The sequence below is a fragment of the Phalacrocorax aristotelis genome, chromosome 8, assembly GCF_949628215.1.
Source record: "Phalacrocorax aristotelis chromosome 8, bGulAri2.1, whole genome shotgun sequence".
Taxonomy (NCBI): domain Eukaryota; kingdom Metazoa; phylum Chordata; class Aves; order Suliformes; family Phalacrocoracidae; genus Phalacrocorax; species Phalacrocorax aristotelis.
In genome coordinates, this window is record NC_134283.1 from 29,259,439 (window position 1) to 29,285,824 (window position 26,386).

General features: G+C 39.8%; 1 protein-coding gene across 1 annotated transcript; it reads right to left on the reverse strand.

Moving 5' to 3' along the window:
- Positions 1–28: 28 nt before the first annotated feature.
- Positions 29–26,123, reverse strand: PANK3 (pantothenate kinase 3). The gene is made up of 7 exons (XM_075102148.1): positions 25,406–26,123; positions 15,655–16,007; positions 13,546–13,799; positions 12,732–12,908; positions 11,007–11,130; positions 7,762–7,887; positions 29–6,482 (listed from the first exon to the last, which is right to left on the reverse strand). The coding sequence occupies exons 1-7, from the start codon at positions 25,431–25,433 to the stop codon at positions 6,432–6,434; spliced, it is 1,113 nt and encodes a 370-aa protein (XP_074958249.1). The 5' UTR covers positions 25,434–26,123; the 3' UTR covers positions 29–6,431.
- Positions 26,124–26,386: the final 263 nt, after the last annotated feature.

The following is a 26,386-nucleotide window of genomic DNA, read 5'->3' on the forward strand; positions in this document are numbered from 1 at the left end:
TACAAAACCTACAAACGTAGGCAAACAATGAACAATCTCAAATTATTTATTAGGAAAAGACAAAGTACTGTTTCAACATTCATACAGAACAAATGGTAATAAAACCAGGAAAATAACAAGTAGGCCCATCACAGAGGAGTTGGCTTATGATAAAGTAAACGAAATCCAAACTTCATTCATGCAAACAAGCAGGAAAGAATTATTTACAGTTTTGATGGGATGAATTACAGCATTGGCCATATTTGGGCCCCAATCAAATTACTCAGTGACATACTGAAGGGATCTAATCTGTACATTCAGTAACGAGAATCTCTAAAAAGAAAAATAATTTAAACAATTTACAAGAGCTGTATTACAGATGGCATAAAGGTATCATTTACAAGACCTATATTAACAGGTGACACAAAGGTATTGATCAGTAATTTATGAAAATTTGTATCACATTTTAACATCACATCTTCAGTGTCTGAACAGTAAACAAGGAAGTGGAGACATACCATGAGTGCAGTGTAATAGAATAAGGCAACTTAACCAAATGGCTCTTCGGAGAACTTCCATCCTATAGGGGTTTACAATTTATAAATTTGCCTGTCCGTTGTGCTAACTAAAACAAATATGTGAAGACAGCAGTTGGTGATTAGAAGGCCTGCATAGGGTGAGACAGTAGATGGAAAATTAAATGCTCGTTTGTTAAAATGCCACAACTCAAGAAATGTAAAAAAGTACAGGTTATCAAAAGCCCTCTATATCCTATCTCTGTAACATCAACACGCTAATTTTCAGGTTCTAGATGTCATAATTTAATACTTCTCAAAACACTAATTCACTAGTCTTATACTTCTTTTGAAATCCACAATCTGAAACTAATATACGTCCTCCCAAAGCTTGTATTTACAGTGTTCTTAAATTGATGCTAGAATTATGAAATACTAGCAATTTATAGAGAAGATTAGCAACGGAAACACCATATTCCAGTTTGTTTTATGGGCAAGACTAATTACTACATTTAACTTTTAAAGTTATCTTCAATGCGTATTTTTGCGTTTTCAACAACTTCCCCAAATCCTCACAGTAATGACAGATTTTCTTGCAGTTTTAGCAGAGAGCAAATGCCAGTCGTGTTCTACTTAATACTGTTTGTTTAAACAGCTACAATGACAAAACAAGATGAAGGATAACACTGAAATCCAGCAATGAAAAGTAATCCGTATTGTAATGCACAATGGGAATGCTAAGGGCAGGGCCTTACAGAAAGCAGCACCAGAAGCCAAACCTGCGAATAACTTGTCACATTAACAAAAACAGTCCTCATACTCTAAACAAGAAAAAAAAGGAAACTTGAATTAAGGCAAAAAAGTATTTGCAAATTATAACTTTTAAGTCTGTCAAAAGGACCAGGCCGTAAATATTTTATTTACAATTTCTATTTAGAATCTTTATTTTCCACAAATGATTTAGCACCAGCAGGATTATGCAAAGTAGCATTACTGTGTTCCCCGGGCAGAAGACCGAGGCCAAATCCTGCTTATTAGTTTAAAACAGTCCCCATTTAAGAGAATCATCTACTCAAGTAACTAAAGTGAGCAGGATTTGGCACTCAGTTATGCAAACCTAGACTGCTCAAACATATTCCATTAGCACATTAATAGTTACAAATACATTACAGCATCTTTTGAGATGCTCTCAGGAAGTGTGGTTTTAAGAATACTTAGTATGTTTCACATGTGTGAAGTAAACAAAACTAATAAAACAGGCTTCTTTGCAGACTTCTTTTAAAGTTAAAGTATTAGTAATTTTATCACAGATTACAATACTGGCAATGTACTTTGGAATATACCAGCAAAACTTAAAGAACGTAAGCAGGGAATTATCTCTCTATACTCTGATAAAGCTTTTTTTTTTTAAAATCTCCCATGGTCATGTTGGAGGACTTAATTCACCCATTTTATCTACAGTGATTGTTAAGTCTGCTGCCTCTAACTGTGCATTAGCAGGAAATGGAAAAATACAACCAAAACAGTAACTGTATGTATCAAGCATGTTCCTAGCTCTGCACTGTGACCTACAGGTCTTGGTCAAATACTTCCTATCTGACCCACAGATTTTTGTTCACCTTTTAATCTAAGCAAAGCTCTGTTACATATTACATGTTTCTTAAGCCTACATAAATCCAAAAAAAGGATGTAGAAAACTCTGTCACAAGGAAAACACCAATCTCATTACGTATGCAAATAGCCTGAGGATAAAAAGCTGACCACAACTAACTCAACAGAACCACACTGACCTTCAGCTCTGACCTCAACTAAACTTCCCCCAGCATTATAGCCATCTAGTATCCAGAATGTGAATAGTGAGTGATATATAAAAATAGGTGGAACATAAATTTAGGCATTAACCTAAGTTAATGACTGAATGCACAAGACACCATCTAGCCTTTACAAAGCACAGACTTGCTCTAGAGAAAAGACACACTGATTATTTCCAAAGGTTAAAATCCCAATGTAATTCTGAAACATTTAGAAATGAGAAGTTATTGCAACTGATCTGCAAGTAGGTATTTTCTGAAGACCTATACTGGATAGAGACAAAGAGTTAGTATTACAACTCTTAAAAGGCAGTAAAATCAACTTGCACGTGTACTACCAACTACTCAAATGCAAGTAGGAATCTCACAGTACTACTGAAGGAATATTTAATCCATTATGAGAAGCCAGAACTGAACTTCTGTTCTTAATATACAGGCTGAGAGTAAGTGGGACAGCACACTCTCATTCTTTCCATGCCGTAACTCTCAAATTATGAATGGAGGTGTTGGTAGAATCACACGGGTGCTTGCTTGCAGAACACTACAAAGAGAGGGAAAGATCTTCAAAAGGCAGGTCAGACATCTGAAGACCCTTTGAAAATCTGGACCAAACCATAGGACAAAGTGTTATCAGTGCTGCTTCTCTCCAAACTGTTAAATTTCTTGAGGCTTTACTAAAAGAATTAGAAAGTCTTTATAACTTAAACCTCTGCTAGCTTCAGTAAAGAAAACTGAGGATGTGTTCATTCCAGCTTGCTATATATTAAAAATGTATAGTAGAAGTTCCTTTCCCATTCAAATTAAAGTTACCCTAGTAGAACTAGAAAAGTGAAAGTGGTTAAGTTTAATAGCCACACCAATTTGGAATAGGTTCATCTAAAAATGAACTTATTTGGCCAGAAATAAGCTATATTTATCTGACTAAAAACTTGCATGATTTTTAGGGAGATACTGACATATAAAGCTGTGTGTAACAAAGACCAAGCTGGAGAGATGAGACCAAGAAATGCAAAAGCATTACCCCAAGATACGGGCTACCAGGGACAGAAAGCCAGAAACACGATGCTGTTTTCCTGGCATCTCTAGCTACACTGGATTGAAGGGATCATCTCCATGGCGAATAAAATTATCTGCCATTTCTCTGAAAAGCAACACTGCTTAGGAAGCCTCCTGGATAAAGTCCTGGTACCAGCAAAATTGGCATTATATGAAAAAAATGAAAAGGCACTCACATGGCTGATTGAGTTGAAAATGATTACACATTCAAAATGAGCTTTACGTTTTACTTTAGAAGAAGAAATATCGCACCACTTGCCTCTAGAGAAGTGGTTCCACTTCAGAAGACAACAGCAGCCCTGAGAAACCCCCAAATTTTCTCTACTGTAGTATATCACATTGAATCAATTCACTCTAAAGCTGCCTCAACCAGTTAGCTTTGAGGAAAAGAAATGGCAAGGGTCAAAGTAAAACCAGAAAAGATCAGGAAAAACAAGTTACTTCAGTGATTTATATAAAAGAAACAAACCTTTTCAATCTATTCAGAAGACAACTTAGACGAAAAGACTTTAAGGTTTATCTTGCAACTATTTGTGATGCCTAGCGTTTCTACTCACGGTAGAGTCAATCTTTGGAGACTGTAGTAACAAGTTCCAAGTTGAGAGAAAATGAGATGAAACCCAAAGATGTGGTTTAAATACAGGACCCCTGGGCTCTACAGCAAGGCTTGAAAACTCTGGTTGCTCTTGTAAGGAAGAAACAATTGTGCTGATAAAACTAGCAAAAGGAAGCCGCTTTTAGAAGCTCAAGGAAAGTAAAATAGAGGTAGGGCATACATTTTGATTCTCACAGTAGTTTCTGTACAGTACAGTTACTCAAGAATTACTCCATTACTTCATTCTGTAACTCTGTACAAATTACTTCAAAAATGTATCTTAGGTCGTATCAACTTCAAGTGGTTTAAATCAACCATTGTCATTAGGTAATCATCTTCTACATGTGCTTCTGGTTAAATATACAAGTAACAACTACTGCTTCAAGAACAGCTCTCTTTCAGTATCACAAAATGACAAGTGAAGTAGCAATAAATAGGGTCTAAAGGAACTGTTTCTAATCAGGCTATAGTATGTGTCTTAAAGTACTTTGCAAAAAATCTGCAGTTGGTTTGCAAAATTTTCAGGAGGCTGTCAAAACATTCAGAAAATTAAGTTTTTTTACAAAGTTTTATAACCAAATAAAGGTTACTTTCTATAGTAAATCATAACTTAAAAGGAAGACTAAACAGTATTTATAAAGACATTCTATAAAAACCATACTCACTTATTTTCTGAAGTGCTATGATTTAGCATTAGATCAGTTGAACTGTAAGTGTAATTTTTGTTTGGTTTTAAGTGTGAAATGAAACATCAAAGCAAGCATAATGGCTATGTAGCATAAGTACCAGGAAAACCAACAATAAATGGAACTGTGTTTGCAATTGGCATTGGGCTTAATGAGTTGGCTACTCTAAGTTACTGTACTCTTCAAGGACCAAAGATCTTTAACATATAATGTTAGTAATGGGCTTTGAATTTTAAGAAAAGAAAAGAGAAGACTAAAAATAGCACACAGAGGTTTCTAACACACTAGGTGGATGTGTCTGTGAATACAACACAGCCATGCTGTGGAATACTTGCGCAATCAGTTTTAAAAATACCTTAAAACCCAAGATATGAATGTGTTCTAGTCTGGTTGCTCCTCATGCACTTACAGGAAATATTTAACATTAAAATGGTATCATAAAATTGGGTAGCTCTTTAGTCCACAAAAAGTCATATAGTTAATGACTGTATAATATTCTTACCAGTTTAAGATCTCATGCCCTGGCTTCAGGACTAAACTTATTACAGTAATCACAACTGTAAATTTTAAAAGTATACAGAAAAACCCAAAGATCAGTTCCAGAGTACGGATTTTATCCCAAGGCCACATTTTGATGAATGGTTCCATATTGCAAGTGCACTAAATATTGGTCCATTTGGTGCTGCAATACAAACTCTGATGCTGTCCTCAACATTCAAAAACAAACTTCCAAATCGAAAAGCAAGCCAACTTCATTTTCAACATCTAATTAGATTCTAATCAACTCCTTTGAAATTAAGGAGAATCACATTTTCAAATTAGTAGGATGGGGCAGAAATTTTCTAAACCTCCACAGAAAAGAGCCAAAGCATCAGAATTATGAGGTCCCACATTTAGTCTATTTCATAAAGGTTTCTTCAATGCTCTCAGGCTTTGTGGTACCTTTACAAATAGTGATGCATTATGTCAGAATTTATAAGACAGACAAAAAAAACTCAGAATGCATTTGGGAAGTCATGTCCACAAAGAAATCCCAACCCCAAAACCTGCCTTCATTAATCATTAAGTTCTTTTCCAAATCCAACCAAAGACAGAGAGGATGTTTCCCAAAGTACCAGCTGCACCTTCAAATGAATGAAGAGGGCAAGTGAATATATTCACAAAACCTTCAAAACATCAACTGCTCAGTCTGCTGCTTTGGCCGATTTTTTGTGTTTCTATTCTTCCCACTGAAAATTAAATAATTAATATTAATTTCCATTACACAAAATAATTACTATTTGTACTGTGGAAAGCAATCATCTACAGACCCCTCATCTTGTAGATAGTACCTTACTGTTTTTAGAGTTGTTTTCTGTAAGTACACATGGGAAATTGTGCTCGTAATGTAGTATAACTAATGAAAAATTATTTTTCATTCATCAATTATATAAAAAAGTGATGGGTCTAAAGCCTCAGGAGTAAACTTGCAGTATTTTCATGCTGAGCACTTAACAGTTTGGCATTCCTTCTCCTGGAAGCTTGTTTTCAGAGGATGTATTGCGTATTAAAAGTTCAATACTGGCTACATGTACCAAAGAACATAAACGATATCCCCAAACAGTTCACTTTTCAATGCCCAACAGAGTGAAAACCCCTTTCTTATAATGGCAATATTCAGTAGCGAATCACTTCTTAAAGAGTTACAGGAAATCTCTATTTTCTTCTCCCCTGCCCAGATTTAGTTCCCATTGGCACAAACAAGTGTCATTCAGGTGGAAAACAGTTCAGTGTAGTGACATCTGGTATCTCAACTGAAATTTGGCAGCCCAAGAAGAGCACCAACAGCTCCGAAGTATCCCTGTTCAAAACAAACAAAATCATATTTCAGGTTCAGGTAGGGTATTAAATTCTGCACTAGTCACACTTCAATGACAAAGCACCTGGTGCTACAGAAAGAACACCATACACTTTTAATATATCATATTTCATAAGAATTTTTTAAAGCTTTGTGAAACAAACATTTTATCCTTCTTATCTGGCTTAACTTTAGGAGCTTTCAACCAAGTCTCCCCATACACTGCAGGACTTCAAAGACATGTATCAGTGACTCCTAAACCATGGAAATCAGTTTTGGTTTGGTTTTCCTAGTGGAGCTGCACATTGTGGTTGCCAAATGATCGTCAGTATCCATAGAAACACTATTCCTAAGGTACAAGTCAAATTTCTAAAATGGCACCTCATATTCTTAAAGAATTATGTCCAAGCTTCAACATAATTTTTTCGACTGCACACTTACCTGCATATCAAGAACCATGTTCTCCTGTTGGATTACTCTTCCTCTCTGGGGAAGTGAGTTGTTCCCCCCTCCCTATAACTATGAAATACAGAAGTGCTTGGAATCTACACTTGACCAAACGCAAGAATTTCAAATTTATCCATGAAAAATCTGAAGGGGGTAAAGCTAGCAAGGAACCATTCTGCTCATTCTGCTATTAATGCAGACACTGGCACCAAAAGAGACTACTGTCAGTCTCAGGGTAAGCAATAAAGGAAAAAAGTTGTGAGAATCAGCTGAAGACGAATAGATGTAATGCTGTAATATTTGCAGACTGACAGATCCAGGACAGAAACTATCAGCCCATTGCCAAAAGTTACAAGTCTTCCAACTGTTGCACCTGTAATTAATACCGATTGCCTGTGTGTTAATCAAAACAGGTCAACTCTCTCAGCATTACATACTGATCTAGACTGCAGAAGCTGCCCAAAAGCAGGTTAGTCTTGGAGCATAAAATCACTAAAACAACTTTAAGGTGTATCTATGGTGGTATGAAAGCAGTCCTTGTTGAAAGCAGTCCTTGTTAAAAGCAGTCTCGACTTTTGGGGTGTTGCTCAAGCTCCACTGAGAACAATATAAGTATTTTAAAGATCTACAGCGTGAACTGAGGTGCCCCAAAGTGACTTAAGTACTTCCCTGGCATAGAGAGCTGTCTCCAGAGAAGCAGTACAATATGACAAACCTTGTATTTTCAATATTTACTGAGTATGTGGTGTCTCAGGATATCACACGAGAGGTACTCAACACATGCATTTTTGATTTATGGTAAAACAATCATACAGATAAATGAACCATAGCATACCTCATGTTCTAGGAACAAGGCCTTCAGCTGGCCTTTTGACCAGTAATCCAGTGCATATGCAAGAAGCTTCATTGACAAAGTATTCACACGTAAAAAATTCCCAACAAACACAACTCTGTTTATTTTCTAAAAAGAAGAAAAACAGCAAAGGATTAAGTCTTTTCACTGTTTAACACAGCTTTGAAAAATTAAGCTAGGAAAGAACAGATTGTCTCAAGCAAGAAGAAAAAACCCACCCCAAAAAACCCAAAACACAAATAGCCTACAATTAAAACATGGTTCCAAAATTTAAAACACAGCATACTTGGAGAAAAGGAAAAACCATACAACCCTGAAGAATTAAAAGGCTTAATTTACAGAGAAGTAGCATTTGTGTTTCAAGTTAAGTGAGCATTTTCAGTAATTAAGCCAAAGAAACAGCCCAGCTAAAAGTGAAATTAAACAAAAAATACTTATATTTGGTAGAGAAGACTCAATGCCTTCATAGCCCTGTACAATGCTGCTTGATCCATATGCAACAAGGCAGCACTGTAAAGAAGCCGAAGACAGTAAGACATAACAGATGTTCCTTTCATCTTCAGACCTTAATGTACCTCAGCATAACATTAGATGACTTAAATACTTGAAGCGAGCTGTGAATTTTAATAAAGTCAAATGTAAAAAGTGAAAATCGTTTAATTTTCCCCATTCACTGAAATAAATCCAACATTAAGTGGAAGCAACATTAAACAGCGGTTTAATGATATGAGAGCAGGAACCAAGGAAATTTAATTGTGTTAGTGCTTAATTATCTTAGATGAATACTCATATCCAAGTTGTTACAAAAACTAGTATGACAATTCAACCTGTAGTCAAATGACTAACACGCAATTGTTTTTCACCATCTTGATTAGTTCACAGTGAAGACAAAGTAAACACACTGTTAAGACACTCAAACATAATTCTGCTCTATAGCAGGAAGCTCAAATCATTAAATCCATTTTATCTTTATACATAGTTCAAGACACTAGTTTGTGTATGCCTATTAACTATTTATTACGATTTGTAGTTCTGTGACATAGTTGGAGCTAGACCAAAAAAACTGGGAATAAAGCTGATCTGCGTTTCACGAGTTCTTATTTGTACTTATTTACCCCACCCTTATATATAAATTGCACACATTTGGTTCAGACTCAGACTATTAGCACATACTTTCAACTTCACCCTCATTTTAACTCTTTTGTTATCAAGCTTTGCCATAAAGCAAAAAAGGCAAAATTAACTTAATAACGACAAAATTAACTTTCTTCTCCAAGACAGATATGAGAGAAAGACAAAGAAGGAAATTGAGGGAAAACTTGCAATATTAAAACCAGAAAAATATTAGTCTGGTTCCTAGGCAAAAGAAGAGCTACTGCCGCTAACAAGGTTGTTGATATTTTTGAGACTATTGCATCCACAGATTTTTAAGCAGAGGTCTAAATACAGTTACCCTTAGTCTTCTCTACAAAAGCTGTTACTAAACCTCACTTTATCCAAATTTTGTTGATAATGAATGTGGAAATGCCAGGTGCTCAGGCACCCATACCTTCTACGCTTAATGCTCAGGCACCCATATCTATGCTTAAGTTCAGTATTCTTCCATAGGTTCTTGACTGTCCATGCTAATCACATTGAAATGGAAAGTAGATTGGTTCTGTTTAGCAGAGCTTTGAGAAACAGAAGATAGCAGGAAACTGTCTCTGTATCAACCAGTAAGAAGACAGGTGTCAAAATAATCTGAAGTCTCAAGAGCTGTTAAAAATTAAAAATAATGCTTAGCTAGAAGCAATGCTTTCTACGAGCTTTAGCCAGAGAATAATTTCAGCTTGAAAAACTGCTGGAGGCCATCAGGTCCTATGCACTGCTCAAAGCAGGTCTTTCAGCAGCTGAAATGTTGAAGTTGCTCAAGCCACGTTTTGAAACTCTCCAAGGACTGAGTCCACAGTCTCTTTCTGAGTCCATGTTTCAGGGCTTAACCACTCACTGTGAGCATCTTTTTTCCCTTATACCAATCAGAATTCTCTTTGCTACAAGTTGTGTTCATTGTTTCCCCACCCTCCTGCTGTGCATGGCTGCACCTGGCCGTGCCTTCCCTGTAACCCTCTCCAGATAGCAACAACCATTCCAGGCTTCAGCTTCTTCAGGCTTAACCCAAATTCCTTGGTGTCTGCTCATATGTTAGGTGCTCCACGACAGGGCCCTGTCTTGGTAACCTGCCTGTTACACTTGTTCCAGTTTGCCAGTGCTTCTCTTTTGGTGATGGTGGTGGTTGGGGAGGAGGGGGAAAGAGGTCATGCCCAAAAGTATCACCACCTCTGACCTACTGGCCATGTCCAGCTAAGGCATCTCAGTACAAGGTCAGCCTTCGTCCGTGCACATGCACACTGCTGATTTGTGTTGTGTTCGGCTTATAAGCCAGCACCCTCCTCTCTTCTGCAATGCTACTCCCTAGTCAGGCTGTATCCCACCTTCTGATTTTGCCATGAGGATGCTATCCTGGAAGATCAATGAGCTATTCTGGGCTCCTTATGCCATTGAAACAACCTCCCACAAGATGTTGCTTCCTAAATCCCCTTCATTGCCTTCTTCATTTTCTTTAGGATCTTTAACTCTGCTGCTGTCACTCAAATCCCTGATCAGTTCTCCACTCATCAACAGCAGGTCCAGCACCATGCTTGCCTAGTTAGTCTGCCTAGCACTTGTGTCAGAAAACTGTCCCCAGCACACTGAGAAAAGCATGGATTGCTTGTGATCTGCCATATTACCCTTCCAATAGAGGTCGGTATAGTCCCTCAGGAGAACCAGGACTTACAGGTCCTCTTGTATCCCATGCTGCATGTGTTTGTGTACAGAGACTTAATTTGGGCCCACAATCATCCTGTTTTCACAAGGGAACTTTCAAGTCCTTTCATCGCAACATCCTGTGCTCCCTTGCTCCCTCACTTATCTGCAGGCTTTGGGCTCCATTCCCTAACAAAGCTAGTTTGAAGCCCTCCTCATTAGATTACCCTCCCCACTGGCAAAGAATATCCTTTCCCCACTTCTCCAAAGGCAGTCAAAATATTCTGAACCAATTCCCAGTTCTTTTAACACTACACTCATTTCTTCATTTCATTTGAGAACATACTAAAAGGTTTAAAATGATACATCATTTTAGCAGTCATTTAATCTGAAACCAAATAATAGACCTATAGATAGATCATTTCCTTGTCAAATGTTTTTACCTCATTTACTGCACACATCCGGGCAATAGACCCAATGTTATTGGTGATGGTGACCAATATGGCTCTTGCAAGATCTTCTTTACTAACAGACTCTCTCTTCTCTTTGTAGATCATATTCCCAAAACTAGAACAGGAAAAGTTTCCATTAAATACAAAACAATTCATGTGCATTTGAAGTAATTTCATACTGTCATTTTTATGCTATAACAGAACTTAAGTCTCATGTTTGTTCTTAAGGAGCTCCCTTTTCAAATCTGTATTAAATACAGCAATTAGACAACTGACACTACAACATGTGTATTTATTCCTTCACAGGAAAGAGTCAATCTTTTTACAATAATGACCTCCAACAAAATATTTTTGTTTAGATTAACTTCCATGAAGAAGCATCTACAGCAAAAAGTAGTCTTATTCTTAGGCAAGACTACTCTGCAAATCTAGTCACTCTAAATTAAGTCAATGCTTAAGTCTGACTGGTAAATCCTCAAACTCCTCATGCTTGCCTCCTCACTCACAGTATCTATCCAATCCTCTAGTCTCAAAGTAGAAATAAACCAGAGATGACTTGAATGATTTCATGATGGAACACAATCCTCTGAAACAGAAAACAAACAGCTGACAGGCTGCAATTTAGGTTGTATAGATGAAGAGTTCTAGATTAGAAGTGCATTTCCATTACAATAGACAGTAGATAATTTCTTACAAATTGTAAGAAAAAACAGGACAATAATCCACAGCTATGCATGATATTTTACCACTAGGGACTCTGTCATATCTAAGGCAGTTCAGAGAGCCAGAATCCTGATTATTCTAAAACTCAAATAGTCATTAAAGATCCTAAGGGACTTAAAAAGTAAACAAGAACAAGTACCACCTATATACAGAGCGAGTTAAGATGTATTGACTAAAAGTGTAAAGTTTGCGCATATTAAAACCTCTTAGGATATGCTCTCTCAAGAGGTTTGGCCTCAGCTGGCTGAAGAGGGATAAGAATTAAGTCACCTCTTACTACTGAGTAACAGCAAAGATTTAATGAACTTAATCTTATGTACATATTAGTTTCACTCCCAAAGTTTATTCTTCTTATGTTCTTTATGGGTAGAGAAGCTGTAACATCACCAATGATCTTTCCCAATGGAAATAAAACTTGAAGTTATGACAAAAATCCTGTCATTGGCAATAAAATAGTTTGCACTATGAGGATGAATGTCTGTCCAACAGCCTTCATAAGTGAGAAAAGTAGGTAAAACATTACACCAGATGCCTGTACTGACAACCATGTATCAAAAAAAGCAATGCCTTTTCAAAAAAGTGAAGAGAGACTGCTGTGAGAGCAACACAAACGCCATCTTCCACGCACCTTCTCTCTGGACAACAGCCCTACTAAAAGATTCTAGGAAGTCAAAAAGTAAATGGCTTTGTTTTCCCTCTGCACTTTGCTCTTACCACTCCTGTGATCACCTCACATTCTCTCAGATTCACGTAAAGCTGGATACAGCACAACACATGAGGTTTTTTTCAATACTGCAGTGGGCAGCTGCAGTTGCACGTGGTTTAAACCTTCAGGAAAACTGAGTATATATACTTCTAGGATAAAAATGTAACTTGACTACAATGAAAGTTTGCAAAAAGCAGTTTTCTGTGTCAATAGTTTAATTCTTGTTTTGAAGCCCCAAACCAGCAAAGGAACCAGCAAAAGAAACAACAAAAAGTTCTCTTGCTTACCTGGATGCTACAGCCCATCCTGGCAAGCCAAATCTTTCATAGTCTCCTCCATAAATATCTCGAACCAGTTTGTCAGCATGTGTGCTGTCTCCTTTGGATGCCATTTCCAGAGCTTCCTCAAAGCTTTCACAGCCTGTCAACAAACTGCATAAACCAAGAAAGGTCCCTCCACCTAGACTAAGAAGAAAGAAAACTAGTTGTTTTGAAATAGTATTTCCTCACATCAAAGATTCTTACATTTGACTAACAAAATGAACAAATGAAGCCCTCCAACTTACGTATCAAGCTGTCTGCTTTCTTGCTCAACGTTCACTACACAAACAGATGTCAATCGATTTAACATTCATGTAAGTCACAAGAAGCTAACCATAGAGTAAGTGCTATAGTTATAAGTAGTTATAAACTCTCAACATATAAGCTGGAAAACAATCAGAGACAAAATGCCTAAATACCCACATCATACAACTGACTGATCCTTGATCATTTACTGTAAAACATGTGTGGACGTATTTACTCTTATGGAGCAGGAGAAACACAGGTTCACGGGACACATTATCAAAACTTAAGACAAAACTCTCACTGTTGAGCACTTCTAGCACTCATCAATTGCTAAGATACTAGCTGAATGTCCTCAATAACAGAATTATGGGAATGGGCTTCAATGAATGCAGCTGTAAATTAAAGATAAAATACTTCCCCATACTACAACATGAGGGAAGGGACAGGTGGGGGGTGTCAGGGAAAGGAACCACCTTCCAACCAGAAGGCTCATTGTTCCATAGAATAACAAGCTCAACTTAGGTTTTTAAGTTACCTTGTTCCAGTTACTCTTTTATAGTTGTCTTTAGAATGGACTGATAAAATACTGACTCCTGAACCAATGTTAACAACCAGCAACGGGTAGGGATCATCCAGGTTAAAAGGCATCTTTTGGCATCTCTCAGGATCGGAGGCATTTTCAAAATAATAGCACTCTGCCTGGCCATTGAAGCTGACAGAGTCAATATACAATAAGCCTTTGACAAGGCAGTCAAGCTCATCCAGTTTGTGCAGTTGGAGGTTTCCAATCTGTGTTTTAAAAAAAAAAACCACAACAAAAAAAGAAAGTGTCAGTGTGTTCTAACATTGCTTAATCATGCTACAAAATTTGTGGGTATATTTGTACTGCTAACTTTGAGAAGCTATCTCAGGCAACTAATTCAGGAACTGCAATCCCACTATAAAGCCAACGAAGAGCTAAATTCTGAATACATTCATTAGCAGATTATTCTGACTATAAATCTAGATGTCAGACTTGAATCAAAAACAGATAGGCAGTATAAATATCTGCTTTGGTAAGCCCAAAGATAACTTCTGAGATACTCAGACATTAGTCCATTGAAAAATTAGCAACATTTTTAATCAATCAAAAAAAAAGTTGCCAAATATGCTAGAGGACCCATCTAGTGTCATCTTGGTGACACTCACACATCTGCGCATTTTTTCAAGGTTTGTGGGTTTCCTTCTCCAACTTACAAGACAAACAGTCATTTCTAAGATGTCAGCAGATAAAAACTAAAATAAAAACCTCAGTGGCATTGTAACAACTATCCTCGCAACTTCATTAATACTCGAAGGATCACAAGAAAACCACAGATCAGAAATCCTACAGAACTTTAGGCTCATTACAGTTCTTCCTCAGTTTTGCACATGGCATTTAAGCTGCTGTTCTCATAAAGCTGAAAGACAATTAACAGGTGCTGTGGATTCCAGGAAGGCTGTAATTTCACACCATACCTAACGCAATTTAACTCTGGGCTTTCACAAAAAGAGTGATCACATTCTCTCCCTCACCACAGCAGAGAGTTCCAACAGTTAGAGTGTCCAATGAGGCAGCTAATCAAATTAAAAACACCCATGAAGTCTATCCCTGAATCAGGGGAGCTCACATTTAAAAAAGCAGTCTGCTGGTAGATTACAAAGTTGCACAATCAGACCTGACTGCACACTGCTGACTGACATCGGAAACAGATCACAGCACTGCCAGTCCCCTCCTCTTCCCCCAGGTCCCTTCAGCTCTTCTTGCCATGGCATAACTGTGAAGCTTCACCATTCAGCAGATCAGGGAGCTGTTCCAACATAAAATATTTCTGTGGGGTTTCAGATAATAAATTAGTTCTCCTGTACATATTGTGACCCTACCCCACAAACAGTTGTATCAGCTCAACACAAGACTGGCACAGAAACGGATATACAAGCAGATTATTTGAAACTGGATGTTCTGTGCTACTGAAAAGTGCTACTGAAAAGTCTCCTTGTCTCTAGAAGGGCAAGAGGTCTGTAGCCACTTTAAAACTAGGACATGCGCACACTGGACACTGTGATAAGATTCTTAGTAACTACTAAATTTGCATAGAAACTTCAACTAAATAAACGATCAATTTTGATCATCAAGGTAAGAGTCAAAATACCTCAAGAAAATCCCAAACAGCTCTGGAGCTGAAAAAAGACTGCCTTTGAGATACACATTTTGTCACAGATCTCTAAACAATGCACTGGAATAAGTTAACAAGGATAATCCCCTCCACAAACATTGAAAACCTATCATCAAAGACTGCTTAGGAAAGAAAATCCAAAGTGACTCAAGCACCTCATCAGTTTAAACACACTTCCCATCAGACAGAACACGGATTACACAATTTAACTTCCACAAAGGTGTCCTGCACTTCACTGCATTAATGGAAGTTTCTAATTAGCTGTTAGCATTAGATCTTCATGTTTATTATGATGTCACAAAGCATTATTTCTAGATTATCATACTTAAGACTGAAAATGATTAATAATCTTTGAGCATGCCACAGTTTTTCAAAATACTGCTTATTTTAACCCATCATCAGCAATGCTTTTAGCGTCAGCTTCAGTATGAGGAAGATAGGCTACCTACTGTGCGAAAGTCTTCTTCAAATTTGTAAGCGCCACCGCCGGTGGCACAGAGCACCGTATGCAGTGTTGAAAAGTTTTTATTTCTTCCCATTTGGATAAAAGTAGGCAAATCATGAGTTGGGAATCGAATAAAGTGCAAGTTTCCTCTTCGAGCAAAAATCGTTAAGTCTTTCAGCTCAAGGTGGACATCTCGAATGCCAGTGGATCCATAGGCTACATTGGAAGTCAGATATTTCCGGATGCTCTTCAAGCTTTCAACTTCCTCCTGCTCCTCTTCTGCAGTGATATCAATAGGTTCAAAATATGCAAGTTTCACCAAAGTTCCCCCAATGTCCATACCAAACCATGGAAAAGCTGTGAAGACAAAAGAATTGATCTATTAGCTTTGTTAAAGAGCAAAAGCAATACATGTAACTTAAGACTAAACCGACACTATACTTTTCAACAGGTAAGGCAAAAATCCTCACAGGAACAAAGAATTTGTGCTCATTTCCATTACATTATCTTAAATATCCCTCTAGCCACAGGTAAAAATTAAAAAAAAGAGCAACTCCATTTACACATTTAAATGCTGTCACACATGCTCAGAAAGCCCAGCTAAAAACTCCCCAAACCATACCATATCTTTCATACCAACTCAAACAAAATTCAACCACTTTTTTTTTTTTGAGAACAAAGGATTAAAATAACCTTCCCTCCTCAAACAACAGTTTTGACATAGTTTAGCACAAAGACTGCAATGCACTCTCCTGAGAAAGCAGGATACACATTACAGCTGACAGCAGCAGCAGGACAAGTATTCCTCCTCTAACAGTTATCCAGTTATCTTTTGCTCACATAACATGTTTCATTTGAGAGGGAAGGATTAATTTATTTGCATGTATTTTAAAAACTGGCACAGTTAAGATGCCCAATTTACAGAGCTGAAGATTTTCATAAATCCCTTGAAGTTAAAGGGCTAACAAAAATTACTATTAAGAAATACATGCAAAATTACTGAATATAGGTTCCAATTTTTTAATTTTATTTTAGATAGGAAGAAGGAATTTCTATACTAGAAAATAACACTAAAATATAAGTATTTTGTCTCTGTCACTTTTGTGGGATGACTGCAATTCCTAACAGGGATTTCTATGGTTTATGTCATCTAGGACCGTGATTTGAAGTACACCTGTATCAACAAATCTTCCTAACCATGCATGGTAAAACAGATAGTCAGCAACCCTACAGCAAAGACATTATCTTCATCTGAGAGTTTCCCTACTGTCATCTCCCAGAAACAGTGTTTAAAACTTAATTGGAGATTTAAGACAGAACTTGAACATCCAACTGGGAAGTTTGTATTTTTATTTGCTAATTGACAACATCACTAGGTTGGTTTTTTGTGTTGTGGTTTGTTTTTTTTTTAATATTATGTAGAGTTCCAAGTTAATTCTTCAGTTGCAATTCATATATTATAGAAGCATGAATCTCAGGAACAAAAACGGAAAGATATTAACACGTTCAGCATGAGCAAGACGTAATTACATTGGATTTACATTACCAGTGAGGATATATCCTTGCGAAGAACGGCCTACCAAAATATTTTAATGTATTTAGTCAAGGATGGCTGCATGCCAGTTCATTTATAACATGAGTGCAAAAGTTAAAAAGAAAAGAAACTTAGAAGTTGCCTCAACTTTCAGGAATGGATGTCTGGAGAATATTGTCAGATATTAACAAAAAGATCGAGTCAGTAACCTCATTCACCTTGAAAAACAAAAATTTAAATATAAGTGTAAATTCTGTGAGTCAAATCTAGCTCCCAGTGGGAATAAAGAGGTTCTTTAAAACTTATATCTGTTCTATAAAGCTGAGATCTAAGCATAAGGCTAAGCATAAAGTCATATATGAATTGACCTTACAACTGCATACCCAACTTCTCTGCATTGTGACTCTGGACACAGGAAAACTTGTCATCTTACTGTTTGACCACAATGATTGATTAAACAATCTCACTCAGTTTCAGTCTCTTGGCTGTAAACAACATCACAAGACCAAAACCGAAGGAGGGAAGTTGATTCACCCAGCAGAGCAGAAAGTGTCTGTAGGAGTCAATCCAACACATTCAGAATTTAACTAGGACATAGCAAGCCAAGTACTACCTAAAATACTTGGGATTCTTCCTGCTCAGTGGGCCTCCTGAATAACTAGGATCTAGTCTTCCACAACAAGAAAGAGGGGGAAACAGCTGAAAGTTCAAGCAATGAGCTTAAGGAAGACTTGGTGCAAGTCACGCCTGTTTGTCAGAAGATCCACTACATCCCACGTTAAATGATCCAGAAGGCTTTTGCAAATATAGCATTAGACACGTGTCTCAATCTGAAAGTTTATGAAACTTGTATAGCAAGTAAAATAACAGTTGAACTGTAAGGAAGTTTATTCATAATTCAAATGCGAACATATGCTGAAAAATGGGATCATGCTGTATAGTATCAATTTTCTGGGTCAACTGAGTGATCTTAACAGCAATTTTAAAGATTTCAGGACTGAAGAAATAGGTCAGTTTTCACCTCTGTGACAAACCTTGAGAAGTTTCACATCTTCCTATGCAAAATTTGTCAATATTTGGCTGGTGAGTACATAGCTCAAGCTTCATTTGCAAGGTGGAGGAGTTCTGACAAGCAACTGGGCCCACGCACTGTTAACTTACTCCTTATACCAGCAACCCAGAAGACGACATTACAATGATTCTTGTGCATATAACCCACTCCATTTATATACAGTTCTAGCCAGGAAAATTAAAGCCATTTTGTTTTCCAAACACAGAAGGGGATACACATACATGTATATGGCAAGCACACAACCAGTTGAACCACAGCTATGATTTTAGGACTGCAAAGATAGAAGAATTATCCATGCTTGAGCTACATTTAAATATTAGAAATACACTGATTCTACAGAGTTTGAATGTAATTGTATGTGGACACAACACAGAAGCCTTGTGAACTCTCATTCTGTTGCCTCAGCCTTCAGATCAGTTTGTTTTGATTGGATCTTGGCTCAGAACCCATCCTATCTAGATACAGAGGGAATGGAGAAAACACCAGTTCCTCCTCCAATTACTGAAAAGGTGATTTCATTTGTAAGGTTAAAGTAAGGCCACAGAAAGATTCAGGATGAAGGACTACTCAGAAAACATACTGTGGAGAGCATGCTTGAGTTTCCTATACAACTTCCCCTCCACAGGGCAGCCAGGCTAATCGTGGCAATGACTGAAGATGACATTAATTTTTACATCATGCCTCACATACAAGGAACCTGTCCGTTACTTTACACCATATATATGAGCACTCTTAAGGTGATGTTGCTACTCTTTGAGGCATGTTCAAAGCATGACAGTTTTCACTCATACGGTATCCGCAGCATATATGCCAGCATCTAAGCTGGTATAGTCTCTCAAATCCATTAAAAGATTAATTCTGAGACAGCCTTGTATTTGAAAGCTGTCTTGTTCCAAAAACAAAAATAACATGGCACGTACTTCAGGCTGAGGATATATAAATTATTCTATTAAAAGTATTTTTATACTGATATCTGTGGGTCATGCTTCTGAGTGAAAGATTTAGGAGCAGAATGACGGCAGCACAATCTTCTGAAAAAAAAATCCTCAGACATCAGCTTGATCCTTACACAGTCATAATTAAAGAAACGTGCCTGGATGAGACCAATACCAATTGCACAGCCTTCATTCCAAGCTTATAGCTCTGCAGATATCAGGTTTGAGGACTTGTGCAACTGCAACCATCATTGCGCAGCTTCAATTCATATGGAGAGTCAATGCACCTGAATTAAAACTGGGCTGCTTCTGGGGATTTGGTCATTAAAATATTTTTTCCTCAGCTCTTCCTCTTTGTAACTGTTCTTATTCCTAGGAAGACTCTACAAAAAGTGATGTACAGCTCAGAAATATTCCTTGCTGAGAATTTAACCGCTATTCACAGAACAAATCCGGTGCCCTGTCTTTTCAAAGTTCAGCTCCTCTCAGCAGAGGTCAGGTGCTATTTGAAAAGTGAGAAGCAGGAATAGAGCCTTTTACTCAACAAGCCCAATTGCCTTAAAACTACTTCAAAAAGATGCATTCCGATTTTAGGAAGTCAAGCCAGGCTCTATTTAAGAATACATAAAATACATATTTTTACTATCTGCGAAGAGACAAATATGCAAAGTATAACACAAACTGGAAATTCAAATTTAATGTGATACTTCACACCAAAATGAACCATCTCCAACAGGACAGCAAGAGGAGTATCACAACAAACAACCTCCCTAATTCCAAATCCAGATTTTTCTTTCATTTCCCTGCTCTGCCAGGAGCCGCTGTGGTCCCTACACAGACACAGCAACCAGAAACCTTTCCTATAAAGCAACAGAGTGTTCTACTTCCTGCAATGTAGAAAAGCGCTTGCTGCATGGGAAGACTGCAGTCACAAGGTGCTGTGGTCAAGTAATGACATAGCAGTTCTGCCTAGTAAGAAAACCCAAGCTCATGGCTGCTGGTTGTTCTCTTAAGTTATTCTTCAGAGCTACACAGGGAGGCCTCATTCTCTTATGTTTGCACTTCTCAAGTTCTTGGCATACATAGTTTCTGGCAGAAATCTTATGGTTACTTATATCTTATCATACAAGGTCTTTTTACTGTAATTATTTCCTTTTGGCATATAAAGTCTTTCTCACACCAATACAAGCACAAAGGTTGTTTTCCTTTTCTATAGGTTCTGCTTCAGTGGAACAGAGGACCTTCAAAGTTCTCCACCCAGACTACATACTAATATTTTGTCTTTGTAGACCCATTTTTAGATCCAAAACTGCAGGAAGTACATGCTCAAAAACGTAGCTACTTCCCCTTCATTCAGTCAAGCATAAGATGCTTCAGTTTAATGCTGTATTTGTATTTCGCTTTTAAAGACTGGGAAACAGATTACTGGTAAACTCTTTCCTATGAAAGTAATGATACATTTGAAACACACAAACACCTTTAAAATGCTTCCTTCTCACTGTAAGATAAAATAACAGTCTGGGTCAATCCTGCATTAAACTAACAAGAACTAACCTTCAAAGAAGAGTAGCTACCTCCTAATTTAAGTGGGGATTTTTGCACCATTAAAAAAAATTGCATCTGTCAGTGTCAGAGAACAGGCTACCAGATTTTATGTCATCTTTGTAAGAAAGTTTACATATTATTAGAACTTAGACTGTTGCACTTCAAGTACAAACGTGGCTTGGGGAACAACTGCCAAAGTGTGCTGCAGTTCGTGATTCTGTATTGGCTTGAAAGACAAGAAAGGAAAATTATCATAAAATCACATGAAAACTTAAGTTTACTTCTGCCAGCACTGCAATAGTTCTTTATGAAAATACACAGCATCACCAGTTCTGATGCACAAAACTTATCTTTTAATTCAGCTCAGCATACAGCCTTTGATAACAAAACTAACCTTGACCCCATTCTTACCTGATTACTGACAACACAAACAAGTCAACCTTATAAAGTTATACTGAACTATTACACACTTAGTGTTTATAAACATAGAAACTTAAACTGAATGTATCTTGCAGAGGAAAATGCATTTGGAGAAACTATGTACATGCATACCTTCTTACACTTCTAGTATTTCCCTAAAACATCTGCACAAAGCAGAATTAATGGTAAACTCTAACACTGAAACCAGCTAGCAGTCTAAGGTAGCTCATGTGTCCAATGGGACAAGTTAAGAGAAAACACAAAGGCTGCTGAACTGCTAAGTGGGATTAGCCTGATGGCTAGGCAGCAAAGAGCCTTTGCTGTACCCATGTTACACAGATGTGTGCCTATGAGCCTCTATAGAGCAAAACTGCACATCAAGTGTACTTAGCTCCTGAGACATGGGAGAGTTTCTCTGCTTAACTAGTTTTCTAACAGGTTTTTGGTTCAAATATCTCAGGTTCAGCTCAAAATAGATTCGGGCTGGACAGAATCAACATTCAGATTAAATGTACCAGACATACACTGTCACATCATCCCATTTCCCACATGGGAAAGCTTCTCCATCAAACTCTGTAAACTCACCACACTTTCCCACTCAGCCACCTCTAATCACACTACAGAGAGGCCACGTTCACCAGTGGGAGAACAGGTGGCAATCGGCAATTACTGTAACTGCTCTTCATCAGGTTTATCACATCTACAAGAGGATACCATGTATAGCTAACACAAGACAAAGTATCACTGCTTTCATCTTCTCCCTCCTTGCTCATTCTGTTAATTTTGTTGACATTTCAGCAGCATCTCTTTGGGCAGAGGTGTTTTTATTAGTGAGATACAGCATGCAGAGGCATAATCTAACACTTACAGATGTGTAATCTAACACAGATGCAAACACAGTATAAACTGTGCCTGGCAGTATTAACACATCATTAGAGATGCTTTTTTCAACTGCAGTGAAATGAGAGCCTGTAACACCAGCTATGGGCTAACAATCAGCTTTCAAGGACTAATAAGAAAATGCTAGGATACCACAAGATAAGCAGCAAGTTCTATGAACAGAAAAATCAATTTAAATAAAGATTCTCCAGCAACCTAAATGGATTTTTCATCCATTTTACTACACAAATCCTGCATGGGATCACTGTGTCCACAGTGACTACATGTGTCCATAAAACCACATCGGAGAAAATAAGCTTCATCTTTTCTTTACATTGATACATCTTTCTGCAAGTCTCTCCTATGTACTTTCATACATTAATGTGTCTCAATTCACCTAAAGGGAAATGTAGGCATTTGTTCTCAAACTGTTTTTAACAAAAGAAAAACTGTAAAAAGTAACATACGCTGCGTACTAAATGTTAAAAGCCTTTGCCTTTCCTTCAGCAGTCTGTTACACTTCAGAGCCAAGGTGAAGCACTCCACCTCCCCTGAAGAGCACAGCACACTGCCACTTTCCTCCTCTCCCCCGCCAACAAGAAGAGTCCTCTCTGAATGAGTGGCTCCTTTCTTCCCTTTAGGCAGATCTCACGCAGGAGCCATTCTGCAAGACTCTCTGCTCTCACATTTATCACCTCCACCCCCAAAAAACCTTTAGAAGTTTCTCTTAGGAGAGCCAGCCATTCTTCCCTATAGCCATTCCTCACAAGAGCTATTGCACAACTGCTGGCTGGAAGGGTCCTCCAGAGGTCATCTAGCCCAACCTCTCAGTCACATTAGCAGGAAAATTGCCAACACTAGATGAGGTCAGCTGCAACTTTGTCCAGCCAAGACTTGAAGACCTCTGAAGTTTTTAAAGAATCCTTCAAGGATGGAGACTCCACAACCTCTCCAGCTTCCACTGCTACACTAACCACTTCATATAAGGTTTCCCTAATTTGAATTTCTGTTATCCTCCTTTAAAATACCTGTCACCTCCCATCACCTGCAGAAGAAATTTAAATAACCCTTTGCTAGACTCTTTCAAGACAGTCAATCTCAGAAGCCACGTTCCATAAATTCAGCTGCATTTTGCACTGTTCTTACAACAACGAAGTAGCATCAGCACTAGGTGGGTGAAAAGATTTGAAAGGGATGACTGCAGAAGCATGTCTAGGCAGTGTATCCCCACCAGAAATTCTGAACTTTCTAGATGTGTCCCTTTCATCCTCACCACTCTTATGACAGACATGGCACTTAGTCAGTGCAATCACACTTTCTTCCATGATGCTAAACATCCCAGACAGAAGTACAGGTAGGCTAAAGCAATCTTCTCAGTTCCACTCTGCAGGCTCTTAGAACAGACTAATGACCTCTTGTTAAGTAACGATTAACCATTTCTCCCCTGCATCAAATTTGGCTGCAACACAGATGATTAAATACTCACTTCACCTAAGGAATGTATACCCATTCAGCAATTGTATTGAAAAGCATCTACAACTGTCTTAGCCAAATAATTTGTAACTAGACAGTCTAAAAGTGGTATTTTGAGCCCAACTCAGATTTCAGGTCAATTTGAGCATATAAGCCAAATGGACAGCAGTATTTGGGCACCAAAGTCCCTGAAAACCAATGGACTTTTCCATCTTCAGTCTTCTGTGGATCTGCTCCTCTTCAAACATTCAGGGGCTCTCCCACTTCAGTCAGTGTGGCTGACCACAAGCAGAGATCTGCAGAATGAGTCTAAAGTTCATTACCCTAAGAAACCAAGTGCTATGACCTTTAAAAAAGCCACTGGCTTCAAAATATGTGAAAGAGTCAAGATGAAATGAACAAGGTAGTTTGACACTGTATTCTTCCCCTCCACTTTTTGCACAGTTCCAATTGTTTCTGATTCCCATCGTAAAACCAACATCGAAGTTCAGATTCAAGAACTGGAAGAGTGCAACTACAAATTTAGCATATTTAAGCAGTTGAAACTTTTTGGTAACATTTGGCATTGTTATTTAAACATGAGGTTGAAATCCACCACGACAGATCAGAGTCCTTGAGGCCCAGCAGAGACACTCCCAAAATCAGGTTTCTGTAGTAGAAGCAGCCATACTCCCACCATTTTACATTACCAAACCACTACAACATCTTACAGCCAATTACTGCTTCAGAATCTTGGTATCACTCCTTAAGTATTATACCGGGGAAAAAAATGCTGTCTGAACTGTATTATTCATAAACATGATTACAGTCAATTCAGCAATTCCCACACACTGGCACTAATAAGAGATGATGGCTGTGTGCTACAAGATACATATTTAGGGTTTCCTTAACGCACCATAAGGAATAAGGTATTTTCACGGCCAAACTCGATTTGATGTTTACAGCTATTTCTAGAGCTACTTGCATCAAATATTGTTGGTGATTTTCTTCTTGCTGGGATGCCCAAACAATATATCTAAAATATAAACTTTCAATACACTTAGCTGTATACTCTTCATTAGGCAGGCATGTCATGTGACTGAGGATAAGCATAGGCCTAGCTCTTTAGGGCTAGCCATTTTTTCCATACAGTAACTCACCCTGAAAATAAGCCTTTAAGTATGATGACTAATTAAAAACAGCCCAAGTTAGTGGAGTAATACTTGCATCCCTTTCAGCTAAGGTACACCTGTGGAAGTTTGAGAGGTGTGTTGACTTGTACAGCTGTATATCTGTTATACTGGGAAAACACTGCTTGTATGTAGACTAACTCTACCCAACCCAAATCCCTCTTCCTGCAAAAAAGTGCCAGTAGTCTTAGACATTTTGTTTGCATTCACTTGAGCCTGACCCATGTTTGTGCCCTCCAAAAAACCATACAGTAATCCAAATAAACAGAAAGATGTATTATTGCAGCTGTGCTGACTAGAGGGGAGCATTCAGTATACTATAATGAAAAACTCGTGGCCAATTATTAACTAATATTCTAAGAAAAAAAAATCAAAAGATGATCAGTCCTTAAAAAACAAAACTGTAGCAACTGCAGCAGCCTGCACACGTGTTCAATACACTGGTTCGCTGCCATCTTCACTAAAACCAGCACCCATCCTCCAAACACCGACAATATTACTCTCTATTCAGAAAGAAGCCCTTCCAACGCCACCACCGAAGGTGACCCGAACTCCGAACCCCAACTTCCACAGGAGGCGCAGGAGCGAGCAGCGCCTGGGCCGGCGGCTCCCCCGCCCCGCCGGCTCCCTGGGCCGCCGCACCCCACCCAGCCCCGACGGCTCCCCGGGCCGCTCCCGGCCCCGACCCCGACCCCGACGGGGCGCCCAGCGGCAGTCCGCGGCCTTACACGGCTTCTTGGCATCCTTGATCTTCATGGCGCGGCGGCGGCCCGGTGCGCCTGCCGGCAGGGGCGGGCGGGGCGCGGCGCCGCGCTCGGGCTGGGCCTCCTGCCAGTCGCCTGATGGGGCGGGCAGCGGCGGCGGCGGCTCCGGAGGGCTGGCCCTCGGTCTCCTGATCCGCGGCCGGTGGGCGGCGGGCACCCGCCTCCTCGGGAGCGCCGCTGGCAGCGCCCACCGCTACGCCCGGGGCCCGGGCAGGTGCTGGTCCAGCGGCGGCATCGGCTTCCGGGCTGAGGCGGAGAGACGGGGCGGCCGGCGGCGCGCAGGGGCCCTCAGGCCCAGCCGGGCGCGGCGGATGCCTCCCGCCGCCAGAGGCCGAGCATCAGTCCCACGGCCGCCGCGGCTCGCCTCGACGCGGAGGGCAGCTCTTCCCGCCGCCTCGAGGCAACGGCAGCGGCCGGGGAGATCGGCCTCCGGGGACGGAGGCGCGGGGGAGGCCCCGCTGGGGCGCGGCCGGCGCGCAGGGGCTGCCCACCGCGGCTCCTCTCGGCAGGAGGGCGGCCCTGGGGCCCCTGCCGAGACGGACGCGGGGTCCCGGCGCGGACCCCCTCCGGCACAAGATGGCGGCCGGCACCGGGGAGCCGCGGCCGCGCCACACAATGGGGGCGAGGCGGCGCCCGGCTCCCGCGTGCCCGCCCCGCCGCGCCGCTCCCGCTGCTGCTGCTGCTGCTGCTGCTGCTGCTGCCGCAGCGCTGCCCCCCACCCCGTCACGGGGCGGTGCCGGGAGCCGCAGTCCTGCCCCGCCCCGCCCCGCCCCGCCCCGCCGCACCGTGCCGCGCCTACAGCTCCCGGCGCGCTGCGCGGCGCCTCCGCCCGTCCGTCCGCCCGTCACCCCATGGGCCTGCCGCCAATCGGGAGCCGCCACGGCCGGACGCGGGGCGGGGCCCGCGCTGAGGCGGGAGCGCGGTTCCTCTCAGTTTTGAGGCGGC

Excerpts from the sequence above, each read along its gene's own strand:
- PANK3 (XM_075102148.1), bottom strand. The coding sequence starts at position 25,433 with ATGAAGATCAAGGATGCCAAGAAGCCGT. Across the intron at positions 7,888-11,006 it reads GGATGTGTGCAGTAAATGAG|AAAATAAACAGAGTTGTGTT; the intron begins GTAAAAACATTT and ends TCTTCTTTTTAG. Across the intron at positions 6,483-7,761 it reads CCTTGTTCCTAGAACATGAG|GGATACTTCGGAGCTGTTGG; the intron begins GTATGCTATGGT and ends TGTTTTGAACAG.